The sequence below is a fragment of the Ciona intestinalis genome, unplaced genomic scaffold, assembly GCF_000224145.3.
Source record: "Ciona intestinalis unplaced genomic scaffold, KH HT000098.2, whole genome shotgun sequence".
Classification (NCBI taxonomy): domain Eukaryota; kingdom Metazoa; phylum Chordata; class Ascidiacea; order Phlebobranchia; family Cionidae; genus Ciona; species Ciona intestinalis.
Window position 1 is genome coordinate 421,917 of NW_004190420.2, and position 18,932 is coordinate 440,848.

General features: G+C 33.5%; 4 protein-coding genes across 15 annotated transcripts in view; 2 read left to right on the forward strand and 2 right to left on the reverse strand.

Annotated features, from left to right (window-relative positions):
- LOC100186164 (eukaryotic elongation factor 2 kinase) overlaps positions 1 to 11,553 on the forward strand; it is a 17,340-nt gene extending 5,787 nt beyond the window's left edge. For 4 of the 10 annotated variants that reach the window (XM_018815692.2, XM_018815693.2, XM_026838550.1 and 1 more), the window contains 14 exons: positions 4,982 to 5,113; positions 5,341 to 5,378; positions 5,448 to 5,619; positions 5,876 to 6,025; positions 6,521 to 6,624; positions 7,052 to 7,208; positions 7,630 to 7,750; positions 8,148 to 8,332; positions 8,765 to 8,830; positions 9,061 to 9,258; positions 9,470 to 9,643; positions 10,031 to 10,155; positions 10,493 to 10,677; positions 10,936 to 11,553. In XM_018815692.2, coding sequence (XP_018671237.1) covers positions 4,982 to 5,113; positions 5,341 to 5,378; positions 5,448 to 5,619; positions 5,876 to 6,025; positions 6,521 to 6,624; positions 7,052 to 7,208; positions 7,630 to 7,750; positions 8,148 to 8,332; positions 8,765 to 8,830; positions 9,061 to 9,258; positions 9,470 to 9,643; positions 10,031 to 10,155; positions 10,493 to 10,677; positions 10,936 to 11,045 — 1,917 coding nt within the window. In that variant the 3' untranslated portion in view covers positions 11,046 to 11,553. Of the gene's footprint in view, positions 1 to 2,113; positions 2,331 to 3,160; positions 3,258 to 3,818; positions 3,864 to 4,433; positions 4,494 to 4,918; positions 5,114 to 5,340; positions 5,379 to 5,447; positions 5,620 to 5,875; positions 6,026 to 6,520; positions 6,625 to 7,051; positions 7,209 to 7,629; positions 7,751 to 8,147; positions 8,333 to 8,764; positions 8,831 to 9,060; positions 9,259 to 9,469; positions 9,644 to 10,030; positions 10,156 to 10,492; positions 10,678 to 10,935 lie in introns of those variants that run through there. The other 6 variants (XM_026838548.1, XM_026838551.1, XM_009863146.3 and 3 more) reach the window with 6 other exon arrangements.
- LOC113474009 (tRNA dimethylallyltransferase-like) lies at positions 11,203 to 14,138 on the reverse strand. The gene is made up of 11 exons (XM_018815696.2): positions 13,938 to 14,138; positions 13,704 to 13,841; positions 13,507 to 13,647; positions 13,319 to 13,432; positions 13,059 to 13,188; positions 12,681 to 12,777; positions 12,555 to 12,616; positions 12,357 to 12,503; positions 11,996 to 12,129; positions 11,831 to 11,942; positions 11,203 to 11,759 (listed from the first exon to the last, which is right to left on the reverse strand). Exons 1-11 carry the CDS (start codon positions 14,088 to 14,090, stop codon positions 11,602 to 11,604), a joined length of 1,386 nt encoding a protein of 461 aa, XP_018671241.1. The 5' UTR covers positions 14,091 to 14,138; the 3' UTR covers positions 11,203 to 11,601.
- A 2-nt stretch (positions 14,139 to 14,140) lies between these two features.
- LOC100183800 (exonuclease 3'-5' domain-containing protein 2-like) lies at positions 14,141 to 17,618 on the reverse strand. Of its 2 annotated transcripts, XM_026838555.1 has the most exons (11): positions 17,273 to 17,618; positions 17,035 to 17,211; positions 16,641 to 16,750; positions 16,461 to 16,572; positions 16,047 to 16,306; positions 15,882 to 15,988; positions 15,511 to 15,676; positions 15,136 to 15,329; positions 14,820 to 14,955; positions 14,686 to 14,758; positions 14,141 to 14,477 (listed from the first exon to the last, which is right to left on the reverse strand). In XM_026838555.1, the coding sequence occupies exons 1-11, from the start codon at positions 17,510 to 17,512 to the stop codon at positions 14,334 to 14,336; spliced, it is 1,719 nt and encodes a 572-aa protein (XP_026694356.1). In that variant the 5' UTR covers positions 17,513 to 17,618; the 3' UTR covers positions 14,141 to 14,333. The 2 variants fall into 2 exon arrangements, with proteins under 2 accessions (XP_026694356.1, XP_026694357.1); XM_026838556.1 differs by lacking the exon at positions 14,686 to 14,758 and having other exon boundaries at positions 14,368 to 14,477.
- A 140-nt stretch (positions 17,619 to 17,758) lies between these two features.
- LOC100181433 (ribokinase-like) overlaps positions 17,759 to 18,932 on the forward strand; it is a 2,321-nt gene continuing 1,147 nt past the window's right edge. The window contains exons 1-4 of one of the 2 annotated variants that reach the window (XM_002125781.4): positions 17,759 to 17,895; positions 17,969 to 18,065; positions 18,185 to 18,333; positions 18,648 to 18,802. In XM_002125781.4, the coding sequence (XP_002125817.1) occupies positions 17,892 to 17,895; positions 17,969 to 18,065; positions 18,185 to 18,333; positions 18,648 to 18,802 (405 nt within the window). In that variant the 5' untranslated portion in view covers positions 17,759 to 17,891. Of the gene's footprint in view, positions 17,896 to 17,968; positions 18,075 to 18,184; positions 18,334 to 18,647; positions 18,803 to 18,932 lie in introns of both variants that reach the window. The other variant, XM_018815652.2, reaches the window with a different exon arrangement.

Sequence of the window (18,932 nt, forward strand, 5' to 3'; positions counted from 1 at the left end):
TTGGGTGTGGTAAAATATTTTTCGCTAATTCCAAGCACCTACGCTGACATGCAGCACTATGCATTGTGATATATATATACCGTTCGCACATGTATTTCTCGCTTAACAAAACCACGTTTTTTTTCCACGGCCACAATCGTCGCCTATTTATTTTCGTTCTTGTACCCCAGTTGCCTTACACATATAGTACCTGTTATATGCAGTTGGTGTCCACAGCCAAACTGCGAAGGTAGTTTGAATGTTCCTCGCTGACGTTTACTGCAGTCACCCACGCACTTACCCGGTAACAGAATTTAAAGGCGTTTTTTAACAGACCCATTCAATGTAATGTTTTATTGTGCTGTAGTTTTGACCTAGATGAATTTCAATCATTTTTTCAATTTCCATTTGTACATAAGCTTAACTCTGTCTTACTGTTATGTACTGGAGTGCTTGATCGCTAATTAACAAGAACGACAAACAAACAATTAAAAATAAAATTTCAAAAGCAACACCATCATTTTTAAGCACTAAGCTATACATACAACAAATATAAATAGATATCACGAAAAATATAAATAGATACCACGACCAGTACATTTTATTATGCTTATTAATACCCGAGTTTAGGTGGGTGAAGTGTTTTTTTAAAACTACATTACAATCCAAACGTTTCTGTTCAGCACGAATTACACGTTGTTATATCGATCAATTACTGTCTTTCACCTCGTGCAAGCCGCTTCGAAATACACACTTTATTTCACGATTTGCTTTGATTTCTGGATCCAGTGGTAAATTTGGCTTGTGTTCATGGCGCCCTCTATATAACTTTAGTTTAACATACCTTTTGTAAGTTATAGAGGGCGCCATGCTTGTGTTCCAATCAGTGTTTACCGATTGGCGAACTTTTCCATTGCCGTGTTTTATTACACGCTCCACTGATCCTTTTTCTAAAGGTGTTTTCTGATCTACTGGGAACGGTTTTCTGTGTACGGTAGAAATGTGTTCTTCCCACGTCACTTGGTTTTGTCATGCTCAAGCGTGTACTGTAGTTAAACATACGCAACCATGTTGGGATTTATTGTTGTTGCCCTATCATTTTATAATGTGGGACGTTCGTCACCGGTTAAGTTAATAGTGTGTTTTCTAAATAATTGAATTAGGTGGTTAGGTTTAGACGTAAGTTGTGTATATGAACAGTTAATAAAATCACAAACACCTTAGGGTTTATTTTTACAGTTAGCAGAATGGTCCAACAATTTTCGTTGAAATAGCAGGGCTACATTTCTTGCAGCCTGTGGCAAGTAATTTCTCTACATCTCACGAATTGCTGCAACGCTTCGCTTGGCCTGACAGCAAACCGATAACGAGGGCACGAAGTGAGAAGGATAAAGAAAGAAACCATTACTCAGTCGCTTCGTCTGCGAACGTTGAGGTTAGTCCAGTTCATTTTAGGAAGTATCCGGTGTCACTAAGCTGTAGTCATATATTTTGCCGTATAAGCCTAGTCAACTTGTATCTTTGCTGAAATCATTCGAACCTACCTGTTCAAATATTATGACGACAGCTCGGTCATGTGCAACCTTCAATGTTCCAAACACATTAAACAAAGAAGGCGGTGAATCTCCCGAAGGGCCTTATGTCTAAATTCGTCTCTACCGTTCGTCCTAAATTCGTCTGAGCTACCGATTAGGAAACGGTTCCGAGTAAGCAATGCAGCTCGTTATAGATTTAGGACGGTAGATTTGTATAAAGTTTTTAAAAGGGCTATTTTCTGTAAAAAGTATAAAATAGCCTATAAGAGATTGAAAGATATCTTTAGTAAGCCGAGTAGTGCATAAACAGATTACGTAAATACGTCATCAGTATGACGTCGACGGACAATACAAACTTATACGATCAGCTGGTCACGTAGACGCAGACAAAATAACTGACCGTGTGGATGTTTGAAAGTGACGTGTCGCGTGGTTTGTTGTAATATTTAGTTGTTGTATGAGAGAAAGGTTGGAGCAGAAACAATTCCTTCATAGGAACACTTTCCTGTGAGGATGTACAGCTTCTGCTTGATTATTATGGTATGTAATGTGTACTGTTTTATCTGCCTATCCTGCATAATTACATTTATTCAAAAGTGTAAACAATTATGAACATTACAGATTAGGAGTTATAGATTAAAAGTGTTTAAACACCGTGAAAATGTCTGCTGAAGTGCGAAATGCCATGTATTCCACCACATCTGAGTCGGATTCTGATGATTCTGACTTTGACATGGGGGATGGAGATTTTTCACTATTTGGTGATCTTTCCTCGGGGGATAGTTCAACTGACTCTAAATCTCCAGATGAACAAGCGTGAGTAATTGAGCATAATTTTTAGTGTAATCTCTAATCTGTACCTAGTGTTTTATAATGGTTGTTAATTTGTTACCGAAAAATTAAGCTATTCTTGTTGGTGTTGGTGTTTGTGTATGTGCATATGATAAAAAGTTTATCGCACAAAATAAAGTTGGGTATTTTAGCAAACAACTACTAATTTAACTTTATACCCAGAAAAAAACAAGTTAAAATAAGAAGCATAACAAAACAGTTAGATCTAATTAATTATTTATATCAAGTAAAGTAACTGTGCATAGCAAGGAGTTTTCTGGAAATATTGCACTGTCCATGGGCTAGGTGTCAATATTTGCACCTTATAGTTAACATTCATTGTTTACCTTCACCTGGCCACTTTGTTAATCATTTAACCACATAATAGCCACACAGACAATACCTTATGTAAGCACAACTTCCCTCACTGTCTGTATCATCAGCAATACACTGGTTTGTAGATAATGTAACCAACACTTCACTTTGTTGTGAAGAATAAAAATACTTACTTCAGCAATTTTCTCTTTGCCACCCCAACTTATGCCAATCAATAAATTGAAGTGCCTCTTTTTACTTGTTTCGGAAGTGTAGTGTTCAACCATATCTCTTGGCTGTAATATTTTATAGATCTAGAAATTGAACTGTCGTTAAAACAGCCACAGTTATTTAAAAAAAAATATGTAAATAGCTTTGCCTTAGCTTACAAAACAGTCACTATTAGTGCAAAAAATATGAAGTATATATATATACTATTTCAAATAGTGGTTTACACTTTTGTTACATTAAATAAACTATTAATTTTAAAATCCTAACAGCAACTCTGATAGCAATTCTAGCGAAGAAGCGAACGCAGAGACTGAAGTAATTGAAGATAATCTGCGTCACATTGTGTTCAGGTCAATGACGAATCAGGTAGAGCAGCAATTTGGCCTAGAAGGATTGATTCATTTCATACTAATAAAGCACATTGTAAAACAACCTATCAAATATTAAGCATTAACTGCATTTTTTAAGAGGATTTTTATGTGCATTTTGATAATGAAAGGAATGCAGACTGAGAATGGTTTATGTTCAGCAATTCGTACCTTTTTATATATCGCAACTTATACATTTATTGTTCCAACTGATGCAGTGTGCAAACATATACTGCAGAGTCTTATTCCTTGTTACAGCTTGAGTCTATGGCCTAGAGACTTCACTCATATCCTTGTTAATGATAAACTGCTTAGCATTTTGTATGTAAATATGGTGGGTGACGTATAGTAGTTGCCAGTTGGTGTATACTTACTTTACCTAAACTTGCATGACTGATAAACAGTTAACATATTTTATGTACATTGCATTTTACCCAGCTTTAAAACCACATTGTGTGAACTAGCATGGTGTAAGGCGTCAGACAGTTTAAGTGTCATTAACCTTCTGTTGCAGGCTTTGAGCTTATGCAAATATAAACAAACAATGTTACTACTGTAGATACTAAAGTCACAGGAAAAGGATCTTACAAAAGATTGGAACGAGGTGTTTTTCATGCTCACATGCTTTATAACAAAATTCAAATGCTGTTGTTTTTTTGCTAAGCAATCACTTGTTCATGCTTAAGCTTATACATTGATTTGATTTGCATGCTGCTTCACTTTACACTGGGGGCTTATAGTTTTGCTGAGCAATTATTTTCCTAGCTGTTATTGACATGCTGATTGTGAAATTATTTGTTTATTGTTGATTTCCATAAATTACTTAGAGTAGACATAGTTAACAGCATATGGTGTGCCAATATGTCATTTATTTTCCAATCTATTTCTGCCTTTTTTATACTATTTGGCACATCAAACTTGTTTTACTTCCAACACCAACATACATTGCCACTTGCTTTGAAATATTTACACAACATTTTAAATGTTTATTTTAGCCTGTACATCAACTTCATCAAGTCAAAAAATAAAAAAAAATATATGGCATGCCATTTCACTCCATTTCTAATTTCACACCTTTGTATCACTCACATTTCCCATACATGCTTAGATCTACTGATCGCCTGATGCTAAAACAAACCCTCTTTATTTCTTCTTACTCTTCTCTTATCTTTAGAACTTCCTCATACGTCCTCACTTATTGCCTCCTTCCCCTTCATGGCCCCAACGCAAAAGGGTAATCAATAATATTTCTGCAGATTAACAAAATTATATTCATAACATTGTAATGGTCTTGGTTTCATTAGTGTCACTTGTTTTAAAATATCATTTTGTTTTAATTATTATTTTTTTTAACTTTTAGGTTTCATTTCTTAATATCTGGTTTTAACACCATTCCATTCCTTTACTTTACAGTTTTACTTTTATTGTTGGGTTGTTGGCAGTTGGTAAAAACTTTATTTTTATTTTTTTTGTGATCACATCTGCCAAATGATGCCATTGTTTACACGATATATAGCCTATGAAAAGTAATTTATTTATTGTTTTGTTTATTAAATTTAAACCAATAACTGTTTTATAATCATTCTGTAAAAAGTTGTATCTTTTATTTAAGCTTTATCCTGCTTATAGTTGTTTAATATATTGCTATATAACACACAGGTTCGTAAGATCACCAACCAAAACCAACGACAAAAAAGAATGTGGAAGCTTTCTGCTTCTCACATAACAGCCACGAAGAGAGATGGCTGGAAAAACATCAATTCACTTCCAACAGAACGTGCAAAGAGATTTCGATACAGTCCAAGGAAGGGAACTTGGACAGAAGATGAAATTCAACTAAAAGTTGAAACAGAAGTAAATATTTTCGATTTAAACTACTTGATCACTTGTGTGTATATTTTAATTATTTTTTATCCAGTTAAACTATTAAAGAAAGCAACATTTTTTTGATTGCAGTTATTAATATCTTAAAATTGTAACACCTAGTTCTACTCAGTTTGGTTTAAAAAATTTATTTGGCATCGCGGAATCTTAGGCACAAAATTATGTCTCTTCCTTTACAAATGTGTTATGCTTTACAGCCATTCAGCAACGGTGCTATGAGAGAATGCTTCAAAGCGTAAGTTTGTCATTTCCTATCATTTAATATTCCATCAATACCAATTCATTCTACCTCCATCATCTACAGTAAGAAGCTGTCCAACTTTGGAAATGCTACTGATTGGGCAACAGCCACATACTGTGTGGTGAAAAGGTACATGGATGTTCCGGATAAGAAAACATTATTTGATGATGTACGGTTGCAAATGGACGCCAAACTATGGGGTGAAGAATACAACAAGCACCATCCTCCTAAGAAGGTGGTTTGTTCTTTTAATCAAGTGTTGGGATAGAGCTGAGTTTACCTTATATCTGCATTTATAAATGTTACTATGTTACATAAAAAATTTAGATCTTTGTCTGATTGTAATTTCTTGATGTGTTGATTAACATACTGCCTATTTAATACTGCTTTTTACTAAAATTAAACTGCATTTGGAAAACAAATGCACAATGTTAAACAATTTGCTTTGAAATTGTAAGGGCCTACATTTTTTTAACCCATTTTCATTTTAGGTTGACATTATGCAAATGAGCGTGATCGAGATGTTGGACCGACCAGGTCAACCATATTTCCACCTTGAGAATTATATTGAAGGAGATTACGTGAAGTATAATTCCAACTCAGGCTTCGTTCATGATGAGGATGCACGGACAACACCTCAGGTTAAATCTATATTATGATTACTAGTTAGAATTAGTCATTTTCTGATAATTCTGCTGATAATGGTCCGGCTGTACTGGGAAATCTACATCATTGGCCTGACTGGAATAACATGTCGGTCCAGTTTTTAAAACTAGTTTCGCCATACAGCACACTAATTTCCAATTTCTTTTTAAAGTCAGTGTCAATATATAAACCAAATATATTTCACTTACCGAACCAGTGATGTAATAGTTTATTGATACTTTTATAAAAAAGCATTTCCATGAAATGAACTTTTTAATTTAAGTGTTTAGCAATAAAACAAAAACTGGTGTCCACTTGCTATTTATGGATTGTTAGTTTCCTGTAATGTATATGACATGTGATATTTTAAAGTCAATGGTATTGTAACAATAATATTTGATGAAATAACATGCTGGTAGTGGCTGTTCTTCATAGAACTGCAGCAAACCAGTTTAACAGGTTCATTGATACAATGCTTTTTGTTGTAATAGGCGTTCAGTCACTTCACTTTCGAGTGCTCTCAACACAGACTTATTGTGGTGGATATCCAAGGGGTGGGTGATCTCTGGACCGACCCTCAAATACATACTTACAAGTAAATTCTAATTAAAACAATGTAATTATGGTCAATGTGTTTATTTTTCTGTAAAAATTCTGTTTTGTATGCATAGTTATGATTTATTTGATAATTGGTATTTGACTTTCCTCAAATACATACCTACAAGAAAACTAAAATTAAAACAATGTGAAATAGTAATTTTTTTCTGTGAAAATTCTGTTTTGTATATTTACAAGTAAATTATATTTGTCAAATATACACTCAATGTTTTTCATTTTCTGCGAATAATGTGTTTTGTATGTCTTGTAGTGATTCATTTTTTCATCCAACTAAATGTATTTTCACCTTAAATAGAATTGTTAAGTCTGGCTTGCCCTAGGGCTTCTACATGTCTATTCACTGGAAACATTTATTTATGACTTCTAATAAACAAATTCTCTCATTTGTTTATTAATTCAACCAGAGGAACAGAATACGGCGACGGCAACTTAGGAACACGAGGAATGGCTCTCTTTTTCTTCTCACATACTTGCAACAAGATCTGTCAAAGTCTTAATTTGTCCCCATTTGACTTAACCTTCCACGAGAAGTCCAACTGCAGAAGGGCATCTGTGTTTGCTGTAAGTTACATGAATGTCACTTATTAAGCCTTGCATGGGAGGCAACTTTAAAAGTTATAGGACAGGTTTTCTGTTTATATATGAATATTTGCTTTCAAGTTATCGCGATATAATTTTTTGGGGACCCTCTTTTTTTCCTATAAATGACGCAAATTTTCCTATGAATGACGCACTTTAGGCTGTAAAATTGTTAGTAATAATAAATATTTAAAATTTACTATCATTGTAAGCTATTTGTTAAGTAAGTAAAGCTATTTGTTAATTAAAATTGTTTTCTATATTTATCATAGTTTTACTAGCTACTTGTACAGCAAGTTAAAAACCTAGTATCTACCTATGGTGCCTAAACCAAAAATATAACACAGTTCTACCCTCACAACTTAAGATAATCACATACAATAAAAGTAATATTATATCACAGCGACGTGGTACACTACCCACTGGTTATGAAGAACCGCTTTCACCTTTGATTAAAAATTCTAACGATCTCTTCAAGATATTGGAGGAATCTTCAAGTTACTTACCACCTAGGTCCAGTGAAGGTGAAATATACAATTTCGTCTAGTGAAGTTTTTGGCAATTTTTTTTTTCGCATATGAAGTTTGACTCTATTGGTTGTGATAATGTGCAATAGTTGTAGTTGTATAAAACATAGTATGTCTGGCAGAAACATAAATAGTTTTCCTTATTTTCTGCACCAGGCAGTAAATCAGATTTATATTACCTCAAGATAAGCAAACATGATATTTGGGCATACTTATTATTTAATCACATTTGCAGACATACATTATTATTCCTACAGCAGACATACATTATTATTCCTTATATAAATTCTTTTATAGATAATATTCGTAAATTGAAATCATTAAGCATTAAGTATTAAACACAATACACATCAGTATATACAAACATATCCTAACTGCTGTTATTTGATTTTAGGTAATGATGAGTTATACATGCTACAAGAAGAAGATGAAAGTGAAGGAACCATCTCCAACAGCAGCAGTGTCTCTAAGCGCCTCATCTCTCGCAAACTAAGCTCGGAAGATGATTTTGATTCCACGTCCAGTGGATACGGATCAGTGAGAAGAGCGAGAACCATCAGCGAGTTATCCGATCACTTGGTTAGTTTATTAGTTTCATGATTGTATTACGAGCATGGTATAAACGTTGTATTGTGTAGTTTATACAATCATTGTTGCTGAGTTTTATAAAATTTCAGGGTTTGCGACAATAAAATGTGTCAACTTAAAGTAGTATCTTTTAAGAAAAAATTGCTTTAACAAATGGAAAATCAGTTTCTGCAACAAAATTCTCAGAATAAAAAAATTGCACACTCTGCACCTTGTAAATCTACACCATTGAACTAAACATCACAGTTTTTTAATTTTATAGTAAAGATAAAATTAAAAAAAAACAGTAAAGAGAAGAAATTACTAGCAAAATGACAGTCACCAAAAATATACTAAGGGGGAAAACTACTGAACGAATATTATAACAAAATTTTTTGCCTACTAAAACTAAAATACTATAAACTGACAGTTAGTTGTAAACAGGAGAGTATTTCCCCCCAACATTCAATTGAACAATACCCACACCATGTCCCATTAGTTGCAGTATTGGTAAGCCAATCACACTTGTTGGGGTTTCAATATTCTTTATTTCAGTTGGATTTTTTACTCTTTTGTTCACAAAATTCTTTAGTTTTAAATGTGTTTGTGCTATATTGTTTAATTTATGTTATGTAATGTTTAGTACAGTGTGGGGTGTTACCAAATTGTTCAAGTTCAAATTCAGTATTCTAAAGTAATTTTTAAAAATATCATTATCTATTGATCTTCTTGCATCCCAGGAATACAAGGAGATGTTGACGAACGGTTCAACCTCCCCACATCCAGATGACATGATCGTGGGATCGCCCGATCCTCATCTGTGCTTGGCGAGCAATCGAGTAAATTTAATGCGACGCGCGTCATGCGCAGTTGCTGAAGTCGCCAAAATGTTACAACTCTCGCCAAAAGTGCAAATTGGAAAATCTATTCTAGGAAAGGTAGAAACATTTTGTGTTAATGTTTATTAGTTGTTAGTTCAAAATTTAAAATTTGTTTCAAGTTGGAATTTTTTTTATACAACTAAGATAATTTAATAACAAGCCACAAATAAGTTGCTAATAAGAAAATAGATTTTCACTAGACTGCTACTTGTTTATACGGAAATATAAGCTCTATTTTACTGTTTTTACTAATTTACTCAAACTACAGATTCATTATGCAATGGCTGTGTATTATGACATTGGAAGATTCCCCTTTGATGAAGATTCTGCTCTCTTTCACCTCGAAACATCAGCTGAATGTGGATCATTGGAAGGCATACTTACCCTTGCTCAAATATATCTTGGGATGCCGCATGATATTCTGTCGCAAGTCACACTTGAGGTGCGTTGTTATTCAACAAGTTTTAGGAAAAATTCATTGATAGTGATACACTATATCTGATTGTAGCACCAGTGATGTTAAAGAATAAAATACAAACAATGACAGCTTGAAATACTTGCTTGTACACTGTTTATGAATAATTAGTATTGTTTTAAGCTGTAAAATGTTTTGATTAACTATTGGGATGTTTCTAATACTGCTAATATATAACAACCATAAAGAGAAATAATTTGGGTTATATTTATATCTTTGTGTTATGTTTGAACCCAACCCATTATCTTTAAATTATTGTGTAGAATTCTGTTTCGCATATTCTAACTACATGTTTACTGTAAGGTATGCTACAGAAGTTTAAATGGGTGTTTAAAACAAATGTTTCTACCACAGCAAAATGAGGAGAACACAGAGAAAGGTTTTGATTTGGTGCAATCAGCTGCAGAAGCTGGTGATCGGAATTCAATGCTTATAACTGCTAAAGCTTTTTACACAGGAATTGGTCTGCCACCTTCTAAGTATGTTTAACCATTTTCAACTATTTCCGATGGTTCTTTAATTAATAGCAGCAGTAATATTCTCTTTTCAATACAAGCATTATTTTAAATACAGAAAATGCATTTTCAGTTTAAAATGCACCAATGCTTTCCAACCTGTTTTACAGACAACACAAGTATGCATGAGTTTAAAGCAAGATTTTAGGATAAATAATTGTAACCCACTTTTGTGTAGCAACCTAGGTGTTAAAAATTGCTTTACATTAAGGAGTTTTGTTATTTGACATAAAAGACCAGAGTTAAAAATATTTATTTTCGTCCATATTATATGGTATTTATTTGTTTTTAATTTTTTTAGATCTCGCAACTACCTAAGAGCGCTGGAATTATTCACCAAGTTGTTGAATGGACACGATACGGATGCAGAAGGGGGTTACGATTCTGTCACGTCGAGAGTTGTGCAAGAGCATGAGGTTCTTGCCTATCAGGCCGAGATTTATCTCAAGGGTGGATATGGAATTATTCAGGACCCTAACCGATCTGGTAGGTTAAGTGTCGATGTTTGTATTAATATTGGTGTGTTTGGTTACAAACCAGGAGTGCTGGGTAATTATTAAGCCGATATAAAATTAGGCATAGTATTATATACTTAAAACTGTGTAATATTTGTGTTGACTAATACTGTAGCGTTAATCCTACAATGATTTCGGGTTATTTCACCAAACATTTGTAAATATGTAACACTAGTTTTTTTGGAGGATTTATTTTTAAACTGAGGTATTCTACAACTTATACCAACAGGCGAACTTTACAATGAAGCTGCTGAAGCTGCCACTGCTGCTATGAAAGGAAGGTTGGCGAACAAATACTTTGCTCTTGCAGAGGAAGCATGGGCAGAATGTGAGGAGTGATCATGTTGGCTCAAACATTCCTTTTAGTTTACCTTGCCTATCACATCTGCTACAAACTAAGAATTTTTGCTTTACGTTCTGCATATTCAGTATCCCCATTACTGCAACAGAGTTAAATGGAAAACAAAATGTTGATAAAAAAGATACAGGAAGCTTGCATGTTGTGGAGCCTATTCATTATCATTGACACTTATAAAGTGCATCTGTGTGCGGCACCACTTGATAGCAACAATAACAAAACAAACATTTTACTTTTCCTTGTACAAAGACGTTCTAAGAAGAAGTTAGTAGACTCAGGGTGGGGAAGTGTTTAAACAAAAATGCTTTTAGTTTTTTGTGTGTAAGGTGCTCATACAAAGTTTCAGTTCAAAATGTTCGAACAAAATCGTTGTTTTCATAATCTTTGCCAACAGTGCCCAGGATCCAGCATTTGTTTTTGTTTGATGTGTTTTGCAATCGATAACCAGTAAAAGTTTCATTTTACGCATCACTAAATAAAACATGATTTAGTGGAAAACAAGTATGATGATGAGACAAGCAAAATTAAACATTTTGGTCAAGTAGTGGATGCTTTGGTTAAGAAATTTTCTTCAGTTTCTGTTGAATCCACAGAGGATAGTTGTTGTTGCCTTTCTTCCAATATATTGCTTGTTTCAGACAAACTCTTTTTCCATTTACCATAGTTGTGCTTATGGCGTTTAGACTGAAGGTGACCTGAAATGGAATCAATAAAGTATGTCTGTAATTTGGTTTATTATTTCCACAAGGTAAATATATTGACTTACTTTCCAAATTGTGTTTTGCCACCATTATTCCATCACAATGGTTACAGGTTTGAAGAATTTTTCCTTCTGTGTCAAGCTTATTTGAATTCAACAGTTGTGCAACTGTCAGTGTCTGCAGATAGAAAACTGAATAATTGGGGAAATTGGATCTTTTACACAACCCACCTGTTCAGGTATGATGTTTCCGAAATCATGTACATTGCATGTTGTCAGTACTTTTAAAGCCGGATTTAAAACTTTTTCTTCCCATAGTTCTGGTTTAGTGGCATCAAGGGGATACACAGGTATTGTGTTAGATCCTGAATATGGTTATATGTTTGGGTTCTACTTTTAAATAAATAAAACCGGAAACAGGTATTTTCAGTATAAAAAAATAACATTTATATATTTTTATTGTTTAATAGTACCATCTATGAGAAGTAAAAACCCAGTGTTAAAAGATCAACACTCAACCTAGATGACTAGAATGCCTATACCTGCATTGTCGAAAGATTTCACAAGCTATATGTAAGTAAACCTGACTTACTATTTACTATGCGTCTTGAAATAAACTTGATTTGGTATTTTGCATATTTCCACGTAGCAAGTTTCATTTGTTCAGTCGCCTCTTTTAACATTTTGTCTTTCATTGCTTCATTAACAGATTCATCAGCAGTAAGATAGTTATGGAATTCTGTTAAAAACTTCAATTAAACAGTTGAGTTTATCATTAGTTTAATTTTACCTTTGAATCCAATGCTTTGAAATATCCCGTGCTCATAATCAGGGGCCATACCTTTTACGAATCTAAAATATTGAAACAAAAACTTGGATTAGAGAAAGTTATCAGTATGGATGTAAACGTTATCACCTTTCTTTGTTGAATTCTTCATGAAAATCCTTCAGTTCTTTTAGCAAACCACGTTGAACCATCTTGTCAACACGTTTGCGAACTCTTTCTTCAAGAACTGTCAATCAAATTTGTTTTTTAATGAACTTGCAATGCTTACATGGCTGGTTCTACTTAACAAAATATCTATTCATAGTAATTATCATAATTAGTATACAACTTCGGGTTTAAATGGCGCACCATATATGGTGCCATCATAAACCCTGTGCAAGGCTTAGTTTATGATGTGTAGGCTATGTGTGCTTACAATGGTGATGACTGGATTGGAGCAATCAATCAAAGGTGGTCAAAAATGTGATGCCTAAAATATTTTACCAGCAGGCAAAATATTCATCTTACCCTCTGCATCACATTGCACCCACAACACACAAGCATTGGGAAAACGAAGTACACCACCGAGACTACCACCATATTGCTGTGTCTGTTCTTCCAGTAACCTGCTCTGTGGTTTCCCTGTTTGGTTGTAAACCTGTTGCAAATTTAAGTTTAACTTTGCAACTGAAATTTTCAATAACCAAATCTGAGTGGGTGTTAAAAAAATTAAATTGAACACACTCTTCGTTTTATTAATATGCATGACACAACTGCAGTTTAAATACCTCAATTGCTCGAATAACTTTTCGTTTATTTTTCGGATGAATAACTTCCGCGGATTTTGGATCCACATCCACCAACATTTGGTAAAGTTCGGAGTTAGGCAAATCATACATTTTCTGAAAAAAATCTCATTACTATATAAATAATGGAACTACACTAACACAATATATGCTGGGAACATTAGTTTTACTTGTCTCTCTTTTTCATTCTTATCAGAAAATTCAGAATTGGTTTCAGTTTTCAACAGGAAGTCCCACAATATGGACTGCACATAGTAATTGGTTCCACCAACTAAAATTGGAGTCTTATTTCTTCCTTGTATTTCAGATATCTGTGAAAAACGCAAACTTTATTCTCAACTTTACCATAACTTTAAAAGAAATTTACAATTTTAAGTGTTTGCTCCTGAAAATCAACAATCGTAAACTGATCTTTTGGCTCAAGGAATCCAATCATGTGATGCGGACACATCTCTTGCTCTGCTTTGGTGACTTTGTTAGTGACGATGTCAAGACCTTTGTAAACCTGAATTTTTGTTACAATGAAAAAAGTTAGTAGAGTAAAGGTATTTTTCATGTAACCAAACAGATAAAATAAAGAGTTGTGTTATATTGTCCTTACTTGCATTGAATCAACACTAATTATTTCACCATTGCAACGGGTGGCAATCTCTAACGCTAACTTAGACTTCCCGGCTCCAGTTGCTCCCAGCACCACAACGAGCTTCTTTGGGTTGGAAAACATATTCCGAATCAATTGTAAAACAGATCGCATTCAACTAACAAGACTTAACTACAAAATAAATATATCAGCCAAATAGTACCTGGAAAATGATCTTCTGGTTAGGTGAAAAAAAACACAAATGCAAAAAAATGATAATGGTATAATCATAAGCACCAGGTTTTTTAATGAGAATTCAAATTCACCAAACACCATTATCACCAAATGAATAAAAACATCAAGAAACACAGTACAATACACATGTATTTATTTTGATTCGTAAAAATAAAATAAAAATTATTGCTGTTTTTCTGGGGCCACATCTGACGCATCAATGACCCGATCATGGTTATGCTCCACAGACCAAAGATGAGGAAGATGTTGTGGATTCATCGTCGCAAGGAAGTGTTCTCTCCATCTTTTCTCAAAATCAATCAAGCCCTGAAAGGCAATTACAAGATTTGGCAAACTTGGAACAAAAGTATAAACTAAAGCATAAGAGATCATAGATGCCAAGTAAACCTTAGATTTCTGCAATTTAATAAACATTACAAGCAAAATTCATTTTAGAAGTTGTTACAATAGCTATTTCCGCCTTCCTTTCATTTTCAACATAAAGTATGTAAATGTAACGCATGTCCAGACTTACATGCAAGCTGTTTTCACTTTGAATCGTATCAATCACCTTAAATCCATGTGGAATATATGCTTCGTTATGATACCTTTAAAATAACATCATAGATATATAATGATACTATGATACATACAAATTGGTGAAAAGACCTTGTTTCAAGTATTGATGCTTCTTTGATAAGTTCCTCGGATAAGCTGGTGACTTGATAGTAGTCCATAAGGACCTTTTCTAACCCACCTTTCCGTGGTTCTGGAATTCTATCTCTTGCATTATCCAGTGCTTTGCCTGTATAGGCAAGGAAAAATCATCATATTAACTATTGTTTTTTGGACCCCAATTTTGTGTTGATTTAAATTTCACCAAACAAACGTGAATTATACTACAAAGCAAAAAATATTTTTGAAAAACCCTGCTTTTAAGTTGATAAGTATGTGCTTGTATGAACAACAGATCTTCAGAATGAACCTGCAGATCTCACAGATCTTCGTTCGGGATCTTCCAACATTTGAACTGCTTGTGCTGAGCCTAAAGGAGCTTTATATTCATCAGCAATTTGGTTTCGAAGAATGTTATCGTAATATCCAGCTCTCTGATGACAAGCTACACACAGTGGTACAATATCATGCGACACGTGGTCTTTTAATAACAAAGGAAAGTGTCTGAAACAATAATTTTTTGTTTATATTAACTTTTTTTGGTTTGTTAATTTTTAGCATTTGTCTTGCAAAAACGTTAAATAGTTATGAACTTATAGATAAAGTTAACATCTTTACGCGGTTTTTCTTTGGAAATCCAATCGGCAAAAAAAACAATGAATTTGTATAAATTAAAAGTTTTTACCTTCTGTATTCATGAGGTACAACATTCTTCCTCACAATTGCACCATTAGATCCACAAACTACACAAACATTCTGCTTGTCATAAAGATAGTAATCTCTATCTGATGCTGGTCGACCAGCGGGTTCAAAACGTAGCCGAATTGTAAATGGTGTTTCTGTGACTATATCTAAAATATATCATAAACATTTAATCAATATGACAACAAAAGGAAACAAAAAAATAAATTTTGATTTTAACTTGATAGCATTTATTTAAATAAAAAATTAAAGTAACGAAGAGCAAACAATGGCAACAAAATGATGGCTTCTAAAACACGTTATTAATAAAAATAAGTTTGGTGTGTCATTGCTCAAATGCTAAAAATGTCTGACCTGCTAATTCTTTTTCAATGTACCAATTTGCTTTTTTTCTATCACATGTTGCTAAAAGTTGTCCATCAGGAGCTTGTAGCTTGCAGTTATCATAAAGTGGTTGTTTTCTAAAAAAAGATTGTTAAAATCTAAAAAAGGATAAATTGTATTTACAATCAACCCTACCTTGTTGAGTACAACTTAAACGGTTTAAAGTTAAAATTGTTGCCAACATTTTGTGAATTATTCTGTTTATGAGATTGGTTCCTCTGTTTGAACTTGCAATCCACTAATCCTTGGCAATAACTGGAAACAATTGACCACAATGTGTTGTTCACGGCATTATTTAATGCAGATGCCACGTGAACGTTGCTTTCAAGTTTAGAACGTGCTATGACAGAAAACACCTTTGCAGCAATAAGAGCATCATTCGCAGCATAATCAATCTAAATTACGAAATAAAATAGTGGTTGAATGTAAGCTGGATTACTTTCACATATACAACATATTATATATTTACTACTTTATGTGTTACAGTTCTAACAGTCACACAAAAAATATAATAAAGTGTGCATAACACCAAATCCACCATTGTATGACCTGTTCTTGTGATAAACTTGGAGCATCCCATGCGCTACACTGAATATGTTTTTGCTTGTTCATGGTCACCCCTAAATATGATTGCGCAAGACCTTTCAATCCCAGAGAGTTTCTTAAAAACAAAAATTAACATTTTTAAAATTACATCTTTTGACAATCTTATAAAACATTCATTTTTACTTAGTTTCTTTGGTCCTCACAGCCAAGCTTCGTAAATCAACACAACCAGACACAACTATTCCATAATCATGCAACAACTTATTTGCATCTTCCATTGGACCAACCCCAACCTACATATAATACAGCAAGTTAAGATTGATATTTAAAATCGTATTTTATGTATTTATTTTCAACAGTTAAATACTTATTTTAAAAGTCTTGAGGACATAGTTAAATATTTGTTAAAATATTCTTTAGTTGCTACCAAATGGAATGACAAAAAGAATGAAATCAGTGACCATCTCATCCTGATCTTAACAATAATGTTATATATATTGGTTGGGTTAAAAATAGTTAAGTTCAGTTACTCGGTGTATGTGTGTTTAAATATTATCAAATGTGATATTTTTACAACCTTAATATAACTTGCATCACTTAGAATGCTTTGCAGACGAACAGGTAATGGACCGCGGTAGTGAGACAATCTTATTAATAAGCAAACACCAGATACAGTAGCAAGTTGAAGCAATGCAACTGGTTGAGGTTTTCCTGATTTAGATGTCCATTCACAATCAAAACCAATCACTTTGGCCTAAAACACAAAGTATTTGTTTATATTATCTTTTGCGATGAAAGTGTTATTTGAAACTTACATATTGTAATTCCTGCACAAAACGATCTAAAACTGTTTCAAGGTCTTCTGGGCAAGATAATAAAAATGTTGTACCATCTTGATCTTTGCTTGATATATTGTAAGGCCATAAATCACTTAGATTAATGACACTTTTTCTCGTTTGGTTTTTCTTGTAGGAATAACACAATATCGTTGTCCCTGCAGCCACGCAAGCGACGGCAATTCCACCAATGATAGTAATCTGTTTATGATTAAGCATTTTAGAGAAAACACGCGGTCTGTTACGCGATATAGACAGTTAAAAATCTAAAAAGCATTAGTGCAGCGCTCCACGTTCAATTTTTCTCTGTTGGGTATTCCCCTAAAATCTAGACAATAAAATTTTATAAAAAAAACAATTCGTTTACCAATTTCCCGATTAAAATCAGAACAATTAAAATACTGTTTTTTGAAAATATTCTTAGATTGTTTTTAGTTTTTTTTATCTAACTTAAAAGCATATTTCATGCATATAAGCTAAAGAACAGTAAAGAGTTTTCGTCAAATATACCTGGCCCACAATGCAATTCTTTTAGTTCTTATTTCGGCCCTTAAATAATTCGTATATCTGAGAAAACGCTGACTTTTAAGAACTCGCAATGGGTAAGTGATATAAATGTAGCATTTGTTTATAGTGGCATACTGGCATGTTACAATTATCGACCTTTTTTCCTAGATAATTCAGACATTGTGGTAGTTGGTTCATGTAATATGGATCTCGTGACATACACTCCCCGTTTACCTTTAAAAGGTGAATCCATTCACGGACATAGGTAATCAAGGTAACAATTAACACTATCAATTAACTTTGCAAATACAGCATGATAAACAGAAAACACATTCCATTGTCAAAAATCAAAACTTGATTAATTCAATTCCCCTCTTGATTAAGGTATGTCACTGGATTTGGTGGAAAAGGTGCAAACCAATGTGTGGCTGCTACAAAACTTGGTGCAAAAACTTCCATGGTTTCACGTGTCGGTGAGGACAGCCATGGGGAGCAATATATTGAGAATTTTAAAACTTTGAAAGTAAACACAGGTGTGTATATTAATACTAATAATGTTACATATTAAATTTATCAGTCGCTATAATAGAGAGTGCAGGACATCCAAATAAATTGCTTAAATATGATTAAAGGGTTTAATTAATTAGAAGTCGTTATCAACACCCTGTGTGTTAAATATGGACCACGGCTTAATAAAGCCTATATTTAATTAAACCCTTTATTCATATTTAAACTTTCTCACCTGAGCTAGTGGTGAATAAAAACTGTTAAAGTATTCCAATACCTAAAAAGGGTGTATTTTATTACTTTACAATCTGATACCAGCATCACAAAATTTTTTTGTCAGATCATGTTATAAAAACAAAGAATGAGACAACTGGGGTAGCGCCCATTACAGTTGCTGATGATGGAAGCAACTGTCTTGTGATTGTCCCCGGAGCAAATATGATCTTATCCTCAGATGACGTTGAACAAGCTTATAATTGTATAAAGAATTGCAAGGTATTCAAAACGACCTTTAGTTCGTGCAACGCACTACGATTATTTGCTGCTATTTAGGAGGTAAAAGTTAACAGGCTGTTGAACTTTTAGTAGTTAAAGAAACCACATGTGGAATATGAAAGACATATTT